The sequence below is a fragment of the Lycium ferocissimum genome, chromosome 4 (assembly GCF_029784015.1).
Source record: "Lycium ferocissimum isolate CSIRO_LF1 chromosome 4, AGI_CSIRO_Lferr_CH_V1, whole genome shotgun sequence".
In the NCBI taxonomy this organism is placed as follows: domain Eukaryota; kingdom Viridiplantae; phylum Streptophyta; class Magnoliopsida; order Solanales; family Solanaceae; genus Lycium; species Lycium ferocissimum.
In genome coordinates this window covers 66,147,516-66,169,613 of record NC_081345.1, presented here as the reverse complement: position 1 = coordinate 66,169,613, position 22,098 = coordinate 66,147,516, and the positions used below count along the sequence as shown (strand labels likewise).

Here is a 22,098-nt window from a genome sequence, read left to right as displayed (position 1 = left end):
AAATATCCAGAGGCTCATATAAGTGCATATGATATGAAAATAAGTTTGTATTTTATATGAAAGGAAGGATAGATATTTCAATGCATGTGTATATTTTTCGTGTTAGAAAGACGATGTGCACTAGAAAATACTATCTCCTCCGTTTCAAAAAGATTGTCTTTACTTTCCTTATTAGTCTGTCCCAAAAAGATTGACACATTTCTATATTTAGAAACAGTTTAACTTTATGAGATGATTTAAAACCACACAAGTATCTAAGGCTTGTTGTGGACCACACATTTCAAAAGTCTTTCTTTATTTCTTAAACTCCCTGTCAAGTCAAACTAAAATGGGACGAAGGGAGTAGTATATTCAGGCAATATACATGATTGTCCAAGAAACATCACTAACTCAAATCTATTCGAAGGTGGGCTAAAGGACACAACTACGAAAAGTTGTACCTAATAAAGGTAATCTGTGAGAAATAATCGGTGTTTTTTGAATAACCAGTTGAGAAATAAGAGCAATTGAGGAGTTTTGCAATTGTTGGACCAGTTGAGTGAAGTACTGTTATCCATTCCCCGTAAAATTTGAAAAAAAAAAAAAAAAAAGAAGAATCCTAGATAATATAAGAGGATACAGGGAAAAGTAATACTCGTTGATTATTTGATTAAATAACTTTGCTGAGGGATCAATTAAGCAAATAGAATTTAGTCAGAATTATTTTAAGAAAAGAATACATGAGAAGTCCTTTTGTGCAATGAAGTACTCTGAGTTACTATAGAAATACAATTCCTTTTGCAGACCGTTTAGAAGACAAAATTATACTTCCGACTTCCTTGCCTTGCAAGAAGATTGCTCAAATTTTCTTTACTCATGAAAATTAAGCAAGTCTAAAATGTTAAATAATAGTCAATCACAATTGCTATATCATGAGAGGAACAAACCACTTATTAATTCTCTACTCATAGAATACATCAAATTTATTAGTACTAATAAATAAACATTCTAAGGAGAAAAGCTACCTTATAAAAACCTAAGAATTAAAAACTAAATTATTATATTCTGAAAGAAAAAACCTAAGACTAACAAATGGCCTCCACCACCACCCTCTTGGCAATATTGTCACAACTAGTCGATCCAAAAACACTTTCAGATGCAGCCACAGAACAACTCTCTTTTCCAACACATTCCTTTTGTATGATAGACAGTACATCTTTGTTGCTTCCACAACTGCCCTTTGCAAATGAACCACAAGTACCTTGTGTCTCACCACAGTTGGAAAACTTTATAGCAGAAATTGGTCGACCTTGGCATGATATGTTCATCATTTTCTCTTCGTAAGCATTTCCACATGCAGTTCCAACTCTAATTGTTTGGAAATTCACAAGTGATGGGTTGCCTCCGAATTCTTCGAATAAGACTAACTCGTTCTCGTCATCGTTAGACATGAATGAACGTGGAACATGGTACCTACAAAAATAGTTAATAAGTGAGATTAGTATCTTGTTACTACGGCTCGAAATAATAAATTTTTGGACCGCTCAAGAAAATAATAGCCAGCAAATGTATGCATATTAAAGTATAAATATACATACAAAATACATATGGTATATATAAATGTACATATATACATAAATATTCATATAATATACATAATTTATCTGTATATGTTGTATATTTTGGCTAGTGTCTCGAATTAAAATCAGCCGACATGCCAGACATGAAAAACAAAGTCGAAGTATATGATGAGTTAAATTTAACCATTGAAGTATGTTTCACTAACCATCTTTGAGTAGGCTGACCACAATTGGAATTACATTTTGAATCAGTGTATGGACCACGATAATCACGAGGGTCAGTATAACAACCATCTTCTTCTGCCACATAACTTGGCCAATAACGACCAATGCTTTCACGATTCACCCATGCTAACCCCTTCCCCAAACCTTGTAAGTCCAACACCACTGGATCATTCCCTAATGGAGCTTTAAAAGTAGCCTGATACAAAACGAAATATAAGATTACAAGGTAATCTATTTAATAAACATTGATTGGTAACCTGCAGTTTAAAAATAATGCAGAATTACTTTATGACCACCAAAACAGTAGCCGGAAAATATTATGTTTTTTATATACATATTGAATTCATAATATACATATACTATACATACATATACATATTATATACATAATTAGCATAATATGTGGAGTATATGTTTTGGCTAGAGTCTGTAGCCAGAGGCGAATCCAGAATTTAAATTTTATGAGTTCAATCTTAAGATTTTTAGCATTGAACCCATTATATTTTTAAAGTTAGGGGTTCATATCTATTATTTATTGCAATTTTAATAATTTTTTACACATAAATTTAGGCTTCGAGTCGAAAGTTTGGGGTTCAATTGAACCCCTACCTTGTACGCTAGATACGCCTCTGCCTGTAGCCGACAGGGCAAAAACAAAAAAAGCCCCCAAAAAAAAAAAAAAAAAAAAAACTGACATGCTATTACAGGTCAAACAAAATTGATCATAGTTATTGATAACATAGTTGAATATAAACTTAAATGAATGGAATTAATGATAATATAGTTGAATATATTAATAATAACGGTTTTGAAGAAGCAATGTCGTCCATAGACAATGTGGATGAGATCATAAAAAAGTTCAAGGCAATAAAGGTTCTCAAAGGAAGTAAGAAAAAGAAAAAAAGAGCAATGGATGAGATATGTTACCTTGTACCATGTCATCATCCTATTAATAGGAACATCATGGGATTGCCATTGAGATTTTGCAGCAAACAACTCATTCTCAATTCCATGCAAACCTACCTTGTAAGACCATTTATGCGCAGAAAGATCTTTAACTACACGCTCATCACCATTTATTCCAACTATTTCCACTGGACCAAGCACTCCAGTTTCAGTCAAATCAAATCCAGCTCCATATTTCTGTTATATCCAAAGTATAATATATTTCAGTTGTTAACAGAGACTAAATAATCTAACAAATATAAATATACATATTATATACAAGGATATACATGTGATATACATATTGTATACAAAATCAGTGTATATGTTTTGGCTAACGCATGTAATTAATTTCGGATGATGGGACAAAAATGAGAAAACCTGTATATTACTAATGTATTTTAAATGGTTCTAGCAGGTTATTTACGCTTTTGAGTTGTTGATCACCTTAATATATAAGTGTAAAGAAATATATACACGGTCGCTGTATAGAATTTAAATTCATATATTAAATTACCCGGAGGCCAACAGTGGCACTAAGCAGTGCGATCTGATTCTTTCCGGGTTTCAATTTAATCTTATTCTCAAAGACATAATCAAAGATTCCATATGTTGCCCATTTTGATCCTGCAAAAAAAAGTTAATTTGCGAAAATTAAACAAAGCTAGGATTTTAGCAAGCAGTTAGTCAGATAAACAAATGAAATAGGAACAAAGAAAAAATAGAACATTGTAAATATATACCTAGATATTGGCCATTTACATAGACATGTAAGATGTGTCCAGTCCCATTCACTCTAAGGCTCATATGATCACTCCAGATTGGATCATCTTTGCCCAGGTTAAAACTGTTTTTAACACATAAAAGAAAAAAATGAACTTCAGAATTGTAACTAGAAACTAAATTATAGTCCAAATTAAAGAAAATCAAAAAGAGCAATTAAATTACCTTGTCATGTACCACATATAGTCACTAACATCATTAGCTACCTTTTGATCAAGCAATTGATTTGCAGAAATATGACCCTTTCCAAGTAGAACAGTGTCATCAAGTTTCTCAGGCCTCCAAGACCATTGGAGAGTTTCTCCCTCATTTGACTTCTTCACCATGACTGAAGTTTGAGTGTTCACCTGTAATGTTTTGTCATATGTTAACTTAAATTGTGCCTGGACCGTCAACTAAAATAATAGCCGGCATATGTATATGTTTTGTATATTAAGTAGACGTCCGGCCATAGATTCTAAATATTTTTCACTTCATTTGGAATTTATGACATTTGAGTTAAAGATGGAGTTGTGTTTAGTTATATTTTTTGCAAAGAAGAGAAGACAGCACTTTATTTGAAATTTATGAAGATGGAGTTGGAAAACAAGTATGGAGCACTTTTCCAAATTCAGAATCCAACTCCAATTTGGATTTGGAAATTTTATAACCAAATAATTTTGAAATAAAGTGAAAAAAATATTCCGGGAAAAAGTGAATAGTTATCATGCTCAAACGGCTCCTTATAAATATACATATAATATACATATTTTATACATATAATATTCATAATTAGTGTATATGTTTGTATATTTTGTCTAGTAACAGCAATTAAATTCAACCGTGGGGCCAAAAATGAAAAAACCACAATTTTCTTATAATGTCAGCAAATATAAGTTAAATCCATTTTATTTTAATTTAATTTGAATGTAGCAAAAGGTTTTAATTAATTACCTTAGCTGTGTTGTAAACCTCAGTTTTGCAATCTGGAAGAACGCTAACAGACCAAGCTGGAACATTGTACTTAACACCTTTATAGGTGATGGTGGCATCCGTGGTTGTATTTCCATTGCTAAAAAAGCAGCTTGATTTATCTTCCAAAGCATAAACAGTAACCTTACAAAAAAAAAAAAAAAGCATTAACAGAAAAATATTTAGAAAAATTAAATAAATAATATCGATGATATACTGAAATTTTTAACCAACATACCGAAACAGAATTTTCCATATCAGTGTTTGTAATGTTTCCACTGGTAAGAGTTTTCTCCATCGAATGCAACACATCATGAAGTTCTTTCAGATGGCCATATTTTGGTTGATTCAAAGTTCCTTAAGCAACGAAAAAATTAGTCAATTGAGAATTGTAAATAACATTACACTGGAAAAAAGGTAAAAAGTTCGTTATTTTACCAAATTCATTAAGTGGTGCATCGTAATCATATGTTGTGGTAATATATGGACCACCTGCTGTTCTGCCAAAGTTTGTACCACCATGATACTGCAAAATTTACAGTAAAATTATTATTATTACATAAAATATTAGAAGTAAAAGAGTATTATTATTACATAAAATATTAGAAGTAAAAGAGAATTGTATCATATGGTTACTGACCATATAGTAATTTTGGAAAGTTCCACCAGTTTGAAAAAATCTTGCAACAGCATATGCAAGGTCCTCAGCTGTTCTAAGAGGATCTCTGCCACCCCAATTCTTGAACCTTTATGAGTGCAAGAGTTATATGTAAGTTAAAAAATTGTTTGAATTAGAGATAATAATAAATAAAAAAAGATTTTTTACAACTTACCATCCAGTCCAGTTTTCAGTCCACATCTTTGGGCTATTGGGATTGTTAGGAGTAAACTAATCACAGTACCAGCCATTGCAAGTATTTATCTATCACAAAAATATGACTTTATTCCATCAATACAACAAAAAAAGCAATAAATATTCAAAAACAACCTCTCTACCTCCACGAGGTAATACATATAATATAGGTAATCAGTGTATGTTTTGTATATTCTAGCTAGCATCCGTATTTAATTTCGGCCGACGGGCCAAAAATGAAAAAAGTACAAAGAAAAATACCACGGGTTGGGGAGCATCACTCTGCTGGCACATGATCCATGGAGCACCAATATTAAGAGATTGAGCCATGTTAGCACACCAATCAACATAAGCTTTCCCAGCATCTCCATAAGATGTCTCTACATTTCCATACTCATTCTCAATCTGTGCAAGAATAATAGGACCTCCTTGAGATGCAAACAGCTTCTCTTCTTTCACCATGTTAACTATCAATTTTGTAAAATTCTTCATCTCATCCTAATTAATTACACCAAACTTTTCATTAGTGCCACGAAAATTATCAGTATTACTTTATTACCTATGAATTACTAGATTCTACATTAGGAAAATTACAGCCCAGTACCTTTGGGGATCTAGTTTGCAAAATAGCCAGCATAGGTTTTGAATATTTATATTTAAATAAACATATAATATACATATATTATATGCAAATAATATACATATTAGTGCATCGATTTTGTATATTTAGGCTGCTGCTGGTAATTAAGTTTAACTAAAGGGACATAAACTGTAAGAGAATATTTTCCCTGTCTGTTTTTCATTCATTCCATAGGTTAATATACATCATAATTGTAGGCTACAAATTAGGAACTAATTTGACTAATGGATTCTACCATATTGGATCCTAAAATAGAAGATTACAAAATATATGGGAGACTAAATATGTACAGACTCTAACACACCCCCGCAATCCAAAGCGGGAGGTTTACGAACGGTTAGGACTGTCCCCGAAAATCATCAAAGAGTACGCGCGAAGACCTTTGAGTGAAGATGTCGGCAATCTGATAACGGGACGGAACATGTAGGACACGAACCTCTTCACGTCTAACCTTCTCACGAACAAAGTGAATGTCCATTTCAATATGCTTGGTACGTTGGTGTTGTACCGGGTTCCCAGACAAATAAATGGCACTCACATTGTCACAATAGACCAAAGTTGCTTTACGAATAGGACAATTGAGTTCAAGCAAGATTTCTAATCCAACAAGATTCGAGACAACATTAGCAACCCCTCCGTACTCGGCTTATTAGATTTAGATAGTAGGTTGGCGCTTGGAAGACCAAGAAATCAAGTTATCTCCAAGATAGACAAAATAACCCGATGTGGAACGTCGAGTGTCTGGACATCCTTCCCAATCAGCATCTGTATATGATAGTAGCGACTGTAGAGATGTTCTGTATAAATGTGTGCCAAAATCAATCGTACCTCGAATGTAACGCAAAATGCGTTTTAATGCTTCCATATCTTCGGACTTTGGGATCATGCATAAACAAGAAAACCTGTTGGACGGCGTATGATATGTCTGGCCGAGTCAATGTCAAATATTGCAAAGCACCTGCCAGACAACGATACTTCGTAGGATCCTCATACGGGGCGCTTGAAGAAGCGCTGAGTTTGCCTTTTGTGTCAACTGGAGTGGGGCAAGGCTTACATTGTGACATGCCTGCCCTGTCAAGAATATCCTCTGCATAAGAACTCTGAGACATAAATAGAGAATTTTTGTCTCGGGAGACAGCAATCCCCAAAAAATAGCTCAACGGACCCAAGTCTTTCATTGCAAATTCCGTAGCTAACTTGGACATAATACCGAGTCTGAGAGAGTCTGAAGATGCAGTTAGAATAATATCATCCACATATAACAAAATATAAGCAGTGTCCTTTCCACGACAATAAGTGAAGAGAGAGTTGTCAGATGTACTATGCGAGAAACCAATGGTTGCCACATATTCAGCAAAACGCTGATACCAAGCCCGTGGTGCCTGTTTCAAACCATAAAGCGACTTACGCAGGAGACAGACATGATCAGGACGAGCTGGGTCCCGAAATCCCAGAGGCTGATACATATAGACGGTCTCATTCAAATTGCCATGTAAGAAAGCATTCTTTACATCAAGTTGGTGAATGGGCCAAGAGTGAGATAAAGCAATAGTAAGAACCACACGGATAGTTGCCGGCTTGACCACCGGACTGAAAGTCTCGTCACAATCAACACCTTCCCGTTGAGACCTGCCATCACCTACAAGACGGGCTTTATGCCTCTCAAAAGAACCATCAGACTTCTTTTTATGCCGAAAAATCCATAACGACCGAATAATGTTAGCATTCGGAGGACGAGGGACCAACTCCCAAGTCTTACTATCAATAAGAGCATTATATTCATCTTGCATAGCATTTTTCCAATTCGGGTCATTAAGGGCACCAACGAGATTCCGGGGAATGGGGGAGATGGAATTAGTGGTGACACTTAAGGCTTGATTATGGTATTTCAAGTTTGGCTTAAAAATCCCATGTTGACTACGTGTAGTCATGTGATGAACGGGTGGGGGGGGGGGGAGGGAGTGAGCCGCCGCCGCGTGGTAAAGGGCGACGAGGAAGAAGGAGAAACCGGCGGTGTGGGGGCCGCCTTTGGGCGATGGCAAGAGGCGGCGCGGAGCCGGCTGTGCACGGGGGCGATGGGGAGTGCTGCTTCTTTGGGGCCGACGCTGAAGAAGAGGAGGTGGGCGAGCTCGGGTGGTGGGGTGCAGGAGAGGGAGGGGGCTACATTGGTGGAGCAGTGGCCTGGTCATGCAACAAATGGATTCTCAATGGGGAATTATCATCACCCAAAAACTCATATGAGGTAGAAGATGGGGTATTTATTTGTGAAAATGGGAAGGAACTTTCATCAAACCACACATGCCGGGCTATGATTATTTTTCGGCTCGATAAATCATAGCATTTGTACCCCCGATGATTGGAAGGATATCCTAGGAAAACACACGGAGTGGACCTAGATTGTAGTTTATGAATTTGTGTGGAGGGAAAGAGAGGAAAGCATACACAGCCAAAAACTCGAAGATGAGAGTATGATGGATTCTTTTGATAAATAATGTGAGTAGGTGTCTTATATGCTAAGATTTTAGAAGGGAGAATATTGTGTAGGTACGTTGCCATGGCCAAGGCGTGATGCCAATAGGAGGGTGCATAGATGCATGGGCAAGGAGCGTACGAACAATATTATTGATGGATTTAATTTTCCGTTCCGCCTTACCATTTTGTGGGGAAGTGTGGGGACAAGAAAAGCGGAAAAGCATCCCGTTTTGTTCACAAAATTTATAAAAAGGACCATTATTAAATTCACGCCCATTGTCACATTGAAAAGTTTTGATTTCTTTTTCAAACTGAGTGCGAATGAAAATCCGGAAAGCCAAGAAACAATTATAAACTTGGGACTTTGTTTTGATGGGAAAAGTCCAAAGAAAATTAGTGTAATTGTCAAGAAATAAAACATAATATCTGTGACCGTAAGAGCTAAGAACAGGGTCCATAAATCACTGTGAACAATGTCAAAGGGCATAGTAGTAGTTGAAGGAGAGTCATAAAAAGGCAATTTAATTAATTTCCCCAGAGGGCAAGAATGACAAACATTGTTTCGAGCCTTATTACATTCAATCAAATTACTACTACGTAAAGAACTTAGAATAACATCCCCTGGATGACCTAAACGGGAGTGCCAAATATGAGGAGAGATGACACTAAAAGCAAATAGTGCGGAAGACGAGATTGCTTGAAATTGTTGGAAGAATGGATAAAGATCACTCGAACTCTCACATCTCATGAGTTTGGTCCCCGTCCGGAAATCCTTCACAGAAAAGCCAAAAGGATCAAATTCAACAGAAACCATATTATCGATAGTAAATTTACGAACGGAAATAAGGTTTTTGATGAGTTTAGGTGCATGTAAAACATTTTTCAGGGTTAGGGAGGGATTTACTCGAAGGGAAGTATGACCATAACCACGAAAAGGAATCATATTACCATTACCAACAACAATGCTATTATTTTTGCTCAATTGATAGTAAGATGAGAGAGTACCTTGGGAGTTGGTCATGTGAGATATGGCTCCGGTGTCCATGTACCAATTGTTGTCTTCGGACGGATTTAACGACATTGTATGCATAGCTTGGTCAATATCCGTGGGCGCATAGCCACCATGTGAAGACGGGGCTACTGAATAGAATGACTGAGGAGGACGAGCACCGGGAATACCTTGACCGAGCCGGCCGTGATCGCCGGCCGCCACCGCGAGGCCGCCCGCCCCGGTGGTGGGGTAGGGGCACGGTGGGGTGGCCCACGGGCGAGGCCCCCAAGCAGCCCAAGGGGGGTAGAACCATGATCGGCGCGGCCCCCCTTGGTTCGGCGATGCCGCGCGCATTGTCCCGGGCGGGGCGCCGGCCGCCCCCGCCGGCCGCTTCCTCGCCGTTTCTGCCCCACCGCGGTGGCTGTTGCGGTTTCCGCCGCCACGACCGCGGTTGTTCTTCTTTCCGCGATTGTGAGAATTTCCTCGATTATTAGAACCATTCTCAGAATTGTTGGACTGCCCATTACTAGAAAAATTATGAGGATTAACATTGTGGGAAACGAGAGCAAAGATTCGACCCGGAGTCGTGGATGGTATCCTCGCCATGGTTGTCTTCCTCAAGTTCGAGCATCGACCGAACATCAAAAGATGGGAGAGGAGTACGGTGCTGTACCGTCGTTCGAAAGGTTTTATATTCCTCCGATAATCCACGCAGAAGACGAAGCACAAGTCGTTCGTCGGAAACTCTGTGGCCGACGTTTGCGAGATTATCTGCAAGGACCTTTAACCTGGTGCAGTATGCTTTCACATTCGGAAAGTCCACCAATTTGGTGTTGGTGAATTTTGCATCAAGAGCAAGAGCCCTAGCCGATTTGTTGTCCTGAAAGAGATGAACAAGACGATTCCATGCCTCGGCGTGAAGAGACCTCCCTTGATGAATGATCGTGTTGAGAAGATCATTCGATATGGTACCATATATCCATTGACGAACAATGTCATCTAGCCGTTCCCATAGAGCTTTCGTAGCAAGTTTCTCGGCTGCCGTTGCCGGTGGTGGCACGGTGGGGAGGCGAGGAGGTAGTATATGGTCGATCACCAAGTTTGCTCGGCAATGGAGCTTGAAGAGGGTAGCCCAGTTGTTGTATTGGCTGCCTTCATAGTCAAGAACAATAGGAATGCATGATTTGATATTGGTGACTGTAGTCGCAGGGTGCAACTTGGAGGTGTCAGCCATGGAGAAAGGGAGGAGGAAGAGCCGAAGAGAAGGAAGGCAAGAAAGTTGGCGGCGGCTAGGGTTTAGGTTGCTAGGGTTTTAGGAGAGACCTAGTCTGATACCATGTAAGAGAATATTTTACCTGTCCGTTTTTCATTCATTCCATAGGTTAATATACATCATGTACATCATAATTGTAGGCTACAAATTAGGAACTAATTTGACTAATGAATTCTACCATATTGGATCCTAAAATAGAAGATTACAAAATATATGGGAGACTAAATATGTACAGACTCTAACATAAACGAAAGTATCTCTTCTAAATTTGACTTTGTAAATTAAAGCACGTGTATTACCATAAAAACTCTGTTTGCTGTGCGCAACTCAATTCCAGGCATATTGTGGAGCCATACAGGAAATCCTCTGCACAAGTGATGAAACAATAAAAGATGAACAAAAAAGACAATGCAATACAGAACTAAGAGGCAATAGTGAAATAATTTGATTAATTAGCTAATTATTATTACGTACCCATAGTTCCATTCAGCACAAACATAAGGTCCAATACGAAGAACAGCATAAAGTCCTTCATCTTGAATTGTTTTCAGAAACTTTATTAGATTTAAATTTCCAGTAAAATTGTATGCACGACGAAGTGGCTCGTGGGCATTCCAGAATACGTAGGTTTCAATTGCATCCAACCCACCTTCCTTGGCTTTCTTTATCAAATCAGGCCACATCTACAACCAAAAATAAAGTACTTTTATCAATAATAACCCGTAAGATTTAAAGGATAATAAAACAAAATATAAGAAACCAACATAACATTAATGCATGACATCATAACAAAACAAATTAGAATCATATTTTTGACGTTATACAAATTTGAATCTTCACGAACATGGAGCAATAGAATTGAAGATTGGATCTTGAGCTATACAGGCAAATTAACGAGCAGGACACAAATACGCAGGAAAATTTAAATGCTATTACGAAATTAAAAATTGCTATACAACATGTCTTTTACAACATGAAGATCTCCGAGCACTAAAAGATGGTAGTCAACATGACTCAAAATAATAATCCACTTTATATTATTAACGTTATTCATGATTAAAAATGAATAATTACTTAGTGCTCACGAGAGCACTCCCTTTTATGCATAATTAGTACAAGTATATACTCCCTTCGTACCACAAAAAGATATGAAAAGTATCTTCACAAAGATAAATTGAAAAAACTGGAAAAGTTTAGTAGTAAAAAAAAAAACCTAGGGAATTTACTTGAGCAGTGCTTCTAGGGTAATGAATGGAACCAGGTAAAAGAACTTTTCTTTCACCATTGATAGTAATGGCTCTTCCATCATGAGAAACTTGATAAGCACGACAAGAACCAATGACTAATATTAGTAAAAAGAAAAAGAAAGGAGTTTTGAAGGAAGCCATGGTTTGAAGAGAAAAGAATATAATGATGATTGTGTATTAGGGAGGAGGTATATATATATATAATGATGTTTACGTATAGGATCAGGTTCAATCTCACTCAAACTCGTCCACCAAGAGAGTTTGAGTAGATAATGATAAGTATAAGTTGTCAGGCAAAAGGTAATTAACCGGGAAGTAATTTTATATGTTGATAGTAATAATTTTTAAGGGTTTTTTTTAAAGTAATTTTTAAGGGTCACAAAAAATATATAGGTAACTTTACACAAAAATTGGAACTACAAACCTAGATAGTAAATCGTCTAATGCGATATATTATATTAAGTTAAAATTCAATTTCAGTTTTTCTTTTCTGTAAGACTATCTTCTTTATTTGATTTTGCCACTATTTTTAGTGGTTTTGATATTTTTTTAAAACAAAAGATAAGTCCAGATAACATAATAAGTACTCGTATATTTCTAGGCTAGAAGGGATGACTTGTAGTTTGGATCAAAATTTTTTTGGAGGGAGATGACTTGTAGTTTGAAAAGGAGATAAAGGAAATAAAACTCCAAAGATCCTAATTATCCATATCTGCCAAGGATATATCCTGCGATAACTTGCTACAAATAAAAGATTCTAATAAGATGTCGTTGATTAATACTATTACTACCCACTAATCATGAAAGGGTGAAAATCATTTACACCCCCAAGAATGCTTTAAAATTCAAACTCCCCCCTCAACTTTGAACAATAAACATTCTCCCCCTTTTATCCTTAGAGGCGAATCCAGGATTTCATGAGGATGGGTTCACCATTGCTTTAAGATAACATATAAATTTTCATGGGGACATCGACTTCCCGAGCAAAAGATAATTAATTAATTTTTTTAAGAAGTAAGTTGTTTTAAGAAGCAAATTTTTATGTCTCTCTTTGAATTTCCGGAGCTATATGCAAACTAACGGATGAACGGATATTAGAACTTGGTTGTCCAATGTACAACTTAGTCACGTATTTATCCATTTTGATTCCTACAAATTTAAATAACTATTCAACTTAGTCACAAATTTATCCCTTGCAAATTCATAATAAAATAGGGGAATCACACCCCTTTCACATTAAAATATAAGGGTATCGCACCCTTCCAAATTTGTAATAACATAGAGGAATCACACCCCTTTCGCATTTAAAAATAAGGGAATCACACCCTTCCAAATTTGTAATAAAATAGAGGCATCACACCCCTTTCGCATTCAAAAATAAAGGAATCACATCCTTCCAAATTTATAATAAAATAGAGGAATCATACCCCTTTCGCATTCAAATATAAGGGAATCACACTCTTCCACATTTATAATAAATTAGAGGAATTTCACCCCTTTCGCATTAGAGAAGTGTTCATCACCGTCTATCCAGCTCGAAATTTAGTGCAAATACTATCCAAGAGGTCCAAAACTTTACGGCCGCAGGCAAATGGTACTTCTCCTTCGAAACAAAATGATGACCCCAACCTAAAAATGAAAATTTGTCAAATTCCTTAAAACCCATAAACCCCAAAATTCAAAAGAACCAAGAAAATAAGCTTTCAAAAACCAAAAACCCCAAAATTCAAAAACTCAAAAAAACCAATAAAATTCAGAAACCCAAATTCAAAAATCAATAAAAAGACCAAAAGGGTGTTCGAAATTCGAATTCAAGACTTACCGGACACCTTGTTGTTCTGAGATATTTTGTTTTGGGATTAGAGAATAATATTATAATAGAGAATAAATATGGGAATGGAGAATAGATTTTGCCTTTTGAAACTTGGGACTTTAATTTTACTTAATGGATTTTGGTGGGTTCATTGCTGGCTTGCAGCTTAGCTATCAACTATGGGTTTCTAAGTTTCTTGATTGTCATGACTCGTGAGTTCATTGTTGCAAGTTTTTTTTTTCTTTTTTTTTTTTTTTTACTTTTTGGGACTTGGTATAATTAGAAATAATGGAAAGAAAAGTATATGATGCAATATGAAGTAAAAACACTTTTTTACTTGAGTAATAATATAAAAAGGAAGGTAAAAAGGTAGCTTTAGAAAATAATAGCAACAATTAAAAAAGCTGCTCGAGCAGGGGATTGAACTTATGACCTTGAGAATACAAAGATAACCTTTGACCAGTGCTGCACTCAGCCTACTATGACCATGTGTTCACTTAGTTAATATTAGATATATTTTCAGAATTATACACATAATATATCGAGATTAGCGAGTGACCATGTGTTCACGTGACCCAAAATTTACACACAAATTCGCCCCTGTTTATCCTAGTTGACTTTTTAAATGCCTATTTTACCCTTATATTATCAACTTTTGTTTCTTTTTTTTACTTCTTTAAAATCATGATTATTTTTTCATTTTTGTAATTTATGTAACAAATTTCTTATAAAAACTAAATATTATCTTCTAGGCGAAGAAAAAAGTGAAAAATACTAATTGAGTATATAAGTTAATGATGTTTATAATAAAATAAATTAGCAGAATAACAAAAATTAATTTTATTAAAAATAATCAGAACTTTAATACAAGTGAAAAATAACAAGTCACACTAAATTAATAAGTATATTTATATGCAGGTAATGCAAAAACAATTATAAAATATAGGCAAATTTTTAAAAATGATTTATTAATACTATAAATGAATTTTATTGTGATTTAAGAAATATTCCATTAGTGACAAAGCAAAACTTGTTTATTTATATAAACAATAAAGAATAAAGAGAGAAGTGAAATTTAAATATACACACATGCATGTACATACATATATACATACTTACTGCATATAATATTGAAATAACAATCATAAAAAATAGCATTAAATTTTGTTACAAATTCATAAAAGTATTATTCTACTTATAATGTTAATGAACTTAAATAAGAATCTATAAATACCTAGATTAAAAAAATTATTATATATAATATAAAAATGTATTACATAAATGGAGGATTGAAAAAAACAAGGGTGAAATAGTCATTGCATAGGATAAAGGGGGGAGAATGTCTACTGTCAAAGTTGAGGGGAGAGTTTAATTTTTAAAGCAAAGTTGAGGGATGAAAATGATTTTCACCCAATCATGAAATATTGAAGAATCTGATAGAGTTATATCCCAGTATTTGAGAGCCTAGTAAATTACGTCGCGTTCTAATGTAGAAGTTTATAACAATTGAAAAGTTCCTTGAATTCAATTTTTTTTGGAAAGCTAGCTTAGTTCAAGTAAAATTTGTAGCCCCAAAATCTTTACCTTTAAGGAATTCGATTGCATTATAGCTCAAAGCATAAAATTTAAATTACCCTTACAAAGTGATAAATCTATTCAATGCAATTGTTTCATTAGAAGAATTGATCCACAAAACTTTGGTTGTCTTCGCCCTTGCTAATTAAACTTAGGAGTGTCATGGATGGGTGTCGTGTCTCCGAGCAAATCCAAAAATCGACCCAAATCTAAATTCAAACCAAACTAACTAAAGAAATTGATATTTTTGTTTGGTTTAATTTGATATTAATTTTTTAAATGAATTAGACAATATTTAATTTTGTTTGATTGCAAATGTAAAAGATCGAACAGTGAACCAATCCCGCAAATTAGTTTTTAGTCCATGTTTCAAAACTAATTAAACTTGGGCAATTTGCAGGTCTTTAATTTTTACCCCTCAAAATGGTGGTCTTTAAATTTTACCCTTGCAGTAAATTTTGCCTTCGCAGAGTTTACACCTCACGGGTAGAATTTATTTTGACGGTTACAAAATTCCACCGAGCGCAATTAAATTACGCAAGCGAATTTTGCAAAGTCTTCCTTACGAAATTCTGCCTAGCGATTTTTTTTTATTACCTGAGCTGGGGTTCGAACCCACAACCTCGGGGTGTTAGGCGAGGGGTATAAATTAAAGATTACCAATTTGAAGGGCAAAAATTAAAGACCACCCCAAATGAAGGGCAATCCGCGCAAAAAAAAAAAAGATTAAACTTTAGTCACTTTTTAATGGGAAACATTATTTGACGATCATGTTACTAGACTAAAACACAGAAACCTTTAAAACTTCGGCGCAACTTGAAATATAGGAACTTTAGAAAATATTCCTGGAATTAAAATTAACTGACACGGTTAAAAATTATGGGGAAAATTCCTAGAATTTGAAATATGCAAGTCAAACTCCAGAAAAAATTCGTGGAGTTTCGACTTGTAGAAGTTGGAACTTCATGACATTGTCCTTGAGTTTGAAAGAGCTACCATGAGTGAAATAATCCTTTTAACGTATCTATTCCTTTCGTCATCCCTATATTAAAATGTATATATTTTATCATTATTTCAATCATGCTCTCAATCTGTTTCAATCATGATACCTATTTCAAAACTCCCAAAAGAACGTGGAGTTTGAACTTTTAGAAAGGTTCAAACTCCAAGAATTATTCCTGGAGTTTGAACTTATTTATGGGAAGGCTTGTTCGAACTCCAAGAATAGTCATAGAGTTTCAACTTGTAGAAATTGTAGTTGAAACTCCACGACACAGTCATGGGAGTTTCAATTTGTAGAAGTTAAAACATAAGTTGAAACTCCATGATATTATTTGTGGGTCCAAAAGAGGTGTACCATGAGTGAATTAATTAGTCTCACATTATTTGACACAATGCAGCCCCCCGTTTTGAGTTTATATCCCCCATTTGATGTTTTGAGACTTTGTGTACAAGTTGTTTTATCATTTGAGACTTATTGGAATGGTTCAGGTTGAAACCTAAGAGGCCACTTGAGTTTCAGATCACTTGAACCCAAACATGACATTGTAGTTTTGTTGTGAGATGTTGAACTACAATCGCGGCCACCAGCCTACAATTGGTAAGTTAGCCAAATCAACATAGGTCCGCAAAAGCGAGCACCAATTTGCAATAATGATATCTGCAAATGCGATGATCATTTGCAAAAGCAAGACCTCGGATCAAGTCCAGGTCCACAGATGCAAAGACCAGCTAGCAAATGCAAGATCCACAAAAGTGATGCTTAGTCCACAATTAGGGTGAACCCCAGATATAAAAGTCTCAACTCTTCACGAAAATCAAATTTCTTTTTCAAGTATTGGGAGTTCTAAGCTATAGGCTTTTATCCATTTTAAGGAGGGGTAATTTTGGAAGTTTGAGGTAAGGTTCTAAGATTATTTTTAGGTTAAATACATATTTTTTACTTGAATTTTATGAGCAACGCATGAATTTTCAAGTGTTTTAAGTTGAGTTTTAACCTTAAGATGTCAAATCAGCTAAATTGAGATTAGACTAAGAAAACTAAGTCAATATTAAAATTTTATTATAGATTTGTTCTCCCTAGCTTATGGGTAATCTGCTCATGTAATTTATTTCGAATTTTGATACTGTTAACTAAGAGTTGACTTTTTTGGGTTGATTTTGACTAAAGTATAAACTTATAAGATTGGTTCAATATATGTAATTAACTTCGACCATTACATGATTGAATAGATTAAGAGTGTTTGAAATATTCAAAGTAATAAAAATAATGTTGGACTGTTAACTTATGCAAATACCAAGTATGTCGAGACTTCGACCTCTAAATGAGATATTTTCAAATCAAGCATGTTTAAAAGAAGACTCTTGATTATTATATGCATGAGATGACTATGTATGCAAGGAGACCAGAGTATATATAAACACCCGATATATATATTCGGGTTATGGAAATTGCTAGAATCTATGTCTTGTGTGTATTTACTAATACAAACCTATAATATGAATTTGTGTGCATTCTCATATGATTCAACAAGATATAAAGAGATTATATGATTTGATACTAGACTAGTTTTGCTTATCTTTCATGATTATGCCAGCTATCCAAATTTAATTAGTACATTGCTTCATTATTCAACCGGAGAAGTATACTACAATTTTTTGATTTATTCTTGAGTATCATAACACCTAAAGTAAAAAAGTAGCAGTTAAACAGAATTTTTTGAGTTTATGACTCCCAATTATTTCATATGGATCAACCATTCCTCATTATCTCATAAGTCACATATACACGTCTCACTGTGGATATCAATGTATACACCAGTTGCGCAAAAAATCAAAATAGCATAACTTCTTTATTTGCATTTAGTTGCTTATGTTGTCGTACCTTAGATTCAGTGTCAGTTATCATATTCTCGTATATGTAAGTTAACAGCTTATTCGTAAACATTTATTTTTGCTTATTGTTTATAATTCAGTTTTCAGACTAATACTCAACTTATTTTCAGTGTGTCAGTCTTGTCTCTCCATTTAGGGGAAGGTCGACGATGCATATTGAGTAGTTTGAGCTCGGATTTCTTTCATTTTTTAGCTTAATTGCATATCCATTCACTGGTTCAAGAGGCCAGCCTAACAAGCGATAGGGTTGACCCATTTCCATCGTGGTGAGACGGCCATATTTTTTCCTATGGTGGCTTTTCTTATGTTTATTTCAGGTTTACACAGTATTATCATGTGGGGCATGTTCCATAGTACTCTTATATGTTTCACATTGGATTGTATTAGTCTAAACTCATTATCGTTGAGCTTGCTAGACTTTGTTAAATTATGGAGCTATCAGACTTACATTATTTTTTGCTACTTAAGAGTATATATCTGTTTATTATTTATGCCTTAGTTAATAATTTATTCCGTTCACCTCAAGGTAATTGACGTTGGTCATCAAATTATAAGTTTTGGATGGGACAAACTTGGTATCAAAAGGTTAAGGGATTCTTGAGGCATAGAAATAGAGACGTAGTGTCCTCATAGTAATTATCCTTGATCGTGAAGCAATTATATAACGACCTAAAATCTCGCTAAGTCGTGATAACCCTATCTTTCAGGCGAACCAATCTTGAAGTAATCACGATTTGAGGACAACATAACATAATAATGTTTACCAAAATTAATGGTTGGGTTGTTACAACATGGCTAAAAATAATGAAATTTCAATCAATTTATTTTTATAGATTTCGATCGAAAAAAAAGGAATACATTGTTCAAACAAATAATCGTTGCACCTTAAGAAGAAATACAAAAATATAAAGTTGAGGTAAAATATATGTGGTATATTAAGAAGAAGTTGAAGAAATACACAATCTAGAACAAATAAACTATGTGGGAGTCCGGAACCAAAATGACCCCAAAAACGACCATTTGAACCAAACTACCCCAACAAAAAAAAAGGTGACAAAACTACCTTTAACGCAGTAATTTACTGCGTTAAAGGGGTCCCTTTTTTTTTTTTTTTGGTTAACTCCTCTTTCTATACGTACTTTAGCTATAGATTAATCATGCTTCGGGATTTCAAAACTTCAATATTTGATGTAGAACCCTATTTATTTTTGTGCGATTAATAAGGTAGGCTCAATACTTCAAGGATAAGCAAAACTTCGGATTGCCGTTTTAGTGGTTGAAAAGTGCTCGAACTCCATTTTTGTTTGAAGACTTGGTGTCATTAGCTTTAAGTTATAACAATATGAAAATACAAAACTTGTTCATTAATAACAAACCGAAAGTAGTAAAAATACAATCATCAAAGAAAGAAAAAACTTAAAATACATTCATCAATTCATGCCCTTGAGTTGATGTAAAACAAAATATACTAATATTCTTCAAATTAAAAACATCATCATAAATTAAACATAAAACTATAATCACAATATTCTTAATCATCATCATAATAGAAGTCCTCAATATCGTCCTCAGAACAATATTTTGGGTTTCTTAAGACATATCTTTTTTTCTGTAGCTATTAATTCTCTACTTGTTGATGATGCTTGTTCTTCGGCCAACTTTAGCATGTAAAATCTACAACGTCTTGCTAGCAATCTGTTGTTTTCTTTTCTAATCCTTTGTACGGCAGCCTTGCAAGTTTTTGGACCTACTCGAGGCATGGTTATTGAGTACCTTGTTGGGATTTGAGCATTGAGATTTTTCAAGTCACGAACAAGACCTTGTGATTTGGCGTACCGATATGCCCATTCGTGACGTAAACCACAATAATATTCACGTGGATCTGAATATTTCAGCTCGCGAAAATTGTCATTACGCTCTATTAAAAGGTGGGGCTTGAAATCGTCTAGCACGAATTCACTGTTATCGGTTGAGGAATTACCGGAATAGTTGCTTTGATTTGAGTTGTCATCACTACTGCTATTCGAATCCTGTGGAAAAAATACCGGCCAATCTATATTTCTACTATTCGACATTGAATTTTAAGTAGATATTAAGTAGCAAAAGGCTCTTTATATAGATATCAAACTCAATAGCTTGTGGGATCATGACTATGTGTTATATCCCGTATTTTGAACGACGGGACGATTCGGGTTAACTATGATAAGTTAAGGTCAGGACCATTCCGGGGTGCGAAGTCGGGACGTGTGACCTTCGATTTTGTCGTAGGACCTAAGTGTGTATGATGTTAGTGGTATGGAGACATCAAAGAAACTTTGGGACCAAAGATGGAATTATGAGAAGTGGTCAATTATTGAAAGAAATGGAGGGAGAAAAACATGGCCATGTGGCCGGCCACCTTTAGCCGGGCCATGGCCACATGGTTGGCCATTATTTGTAATATAAGGAATGACTTAAGGGACCATTATATCATCATCTTCATTAGCAAGAAAATCAAGAAACTTGGAGAGTAAAAACCCCCACCCTATTCGGCCAAGAACAATAAAAAGAGAGTCCAAGATTTAGCCACCAAAAAATTTATTTCTCCTAGTTTTCCTACTAATTGGAGGGTGCTTGATAACGTGGAGTTGTTGTTTCAAGCGTTGGATTGTTCGTTTTCATCTTGTCAACTTTGGACAAGTTGAGGAGTTGTGAAGAACGGTAAATTCTAATCTTGTTTTATGAGTTATGGAAGGTTTATGTGTGTTGTTGTATGTTCCTATGGATGAAATTCATGGAAATTTGGTGATTGAAGTTGAAGCGTGAGTATGGTAATTGGTCGTGTATGTGTGTGTTATGTTAAAAGCGATGCATGAGTTCTATGTAGCATGTTTGGTTATTGTAGAGTGTTGGAATGAATGAAAAATCATGATATATATATATATAGGTGTGTTAGCCGAATATGGCCTTTTATGTATGTCAAGAAGTGAATTAGTTTTCTTGGAATTTTGGTTGTTAATGTTATGTGGATTCTATGTTGGAAATAAGAGTTTAATGATTCAAATTGGTATTGTAAGTGTTATGGGCTGATTTGGAAGGTTTGGTCCATTTAGTGTAATTTTTATGTTTATGGAAATGGCATGGTTAGAGTATGAATTGTTGAGCAAATCATGATTTGAAACCGAGAAATGTGTTAGAGTTGAGGTTCTCGGGTTTTGGGGACCATTTCGGGTGGAATGGAGTATTTGTTGGGTTGTTGGAAACATTGTATGAATTATTTAAAGAGTTCTTGAATGTTGTTTGAATGGTTTTGGATTGATAATTAAACATGCGTTAGTTTGATTACATATTGGTTTGTAAGTATGTAGTTGTGGTAAGCATAATTGGAATGTTGTTGGAATGTATGGAGAAGGATTATTAATGTTCGAATGTGTTTGAATTGATTATGGATATTGTTGGAATGATTGTTGGTGTTGTTGTGTTGTTGAATTTGGCCGAGTTGAATTCTCGGGGTTGGTCTATTTATAAAGGAAGTCGCCCAATTTTCCGTAGGATTATGTGTTAGCTGGAGATGAATTTCTAAATGCTTGGTTGACGTTGGTATTTATTAATGTCATGTAGATCTTGGGGAGTTCGAGATATAAGTTTGATTTGGATTAGCGTTGTGGGCGAGCGAGGTATGTAAAGCTTAACTCTTCTTTCTTTTGGCATGTCTTAGTTCAATATAGGCTACGATACTAGCCTCGAGGAAATTCCATTCTCACAATCCGAGCATGTCTATGATTCGCGTTTGTCTTTTGGTACTCGTATGTTGATGTGAGAAAATATTGGTTTTGATGTTGTTGGAAAAATTGATTTTAAAGTTGCACAAAAACTTGGTTTTCAAAAGAGTCTTAT

At 35.1% G+C, this 22,098-nt stretch overlaps 1 protein-coding gene across 1 annotated transcript; it reads right to left on the bottom strand.

Annotated features, from left to right (window-relative positions):
- Positions 1-912: 912 nt before the first annotated feature.
- On the bottom strand, positions 913-11,580 carry LOC132053616 (beta-galactosidase 15-like). Its single transcript, XM_059445702.1, is given in 14 exon segments — positions 913-1,452; positions 1,766-1,980; positions 2,712-2,927; positions 3,247-3,356; positions 3,473-3,576; positions 3,678-3,859; positions 4,446-4,607; positions 4,702-4,820; positions 4,902-4,989; positions 5,104-5,209; positions 5,297-5,385; positions 5,578-5,814; positions 10,992-11,058; positions 11,167-11,580. Coding segments are annotated over 14 exon segments (2,292 nt in total). The 5' UTR covers positions 11,376-11,580; the 3' UTR covers positions 913-1,064.
- Between the last annotated feature and the right edge of the window lie 10,518 nt (positions 11,581-22,098).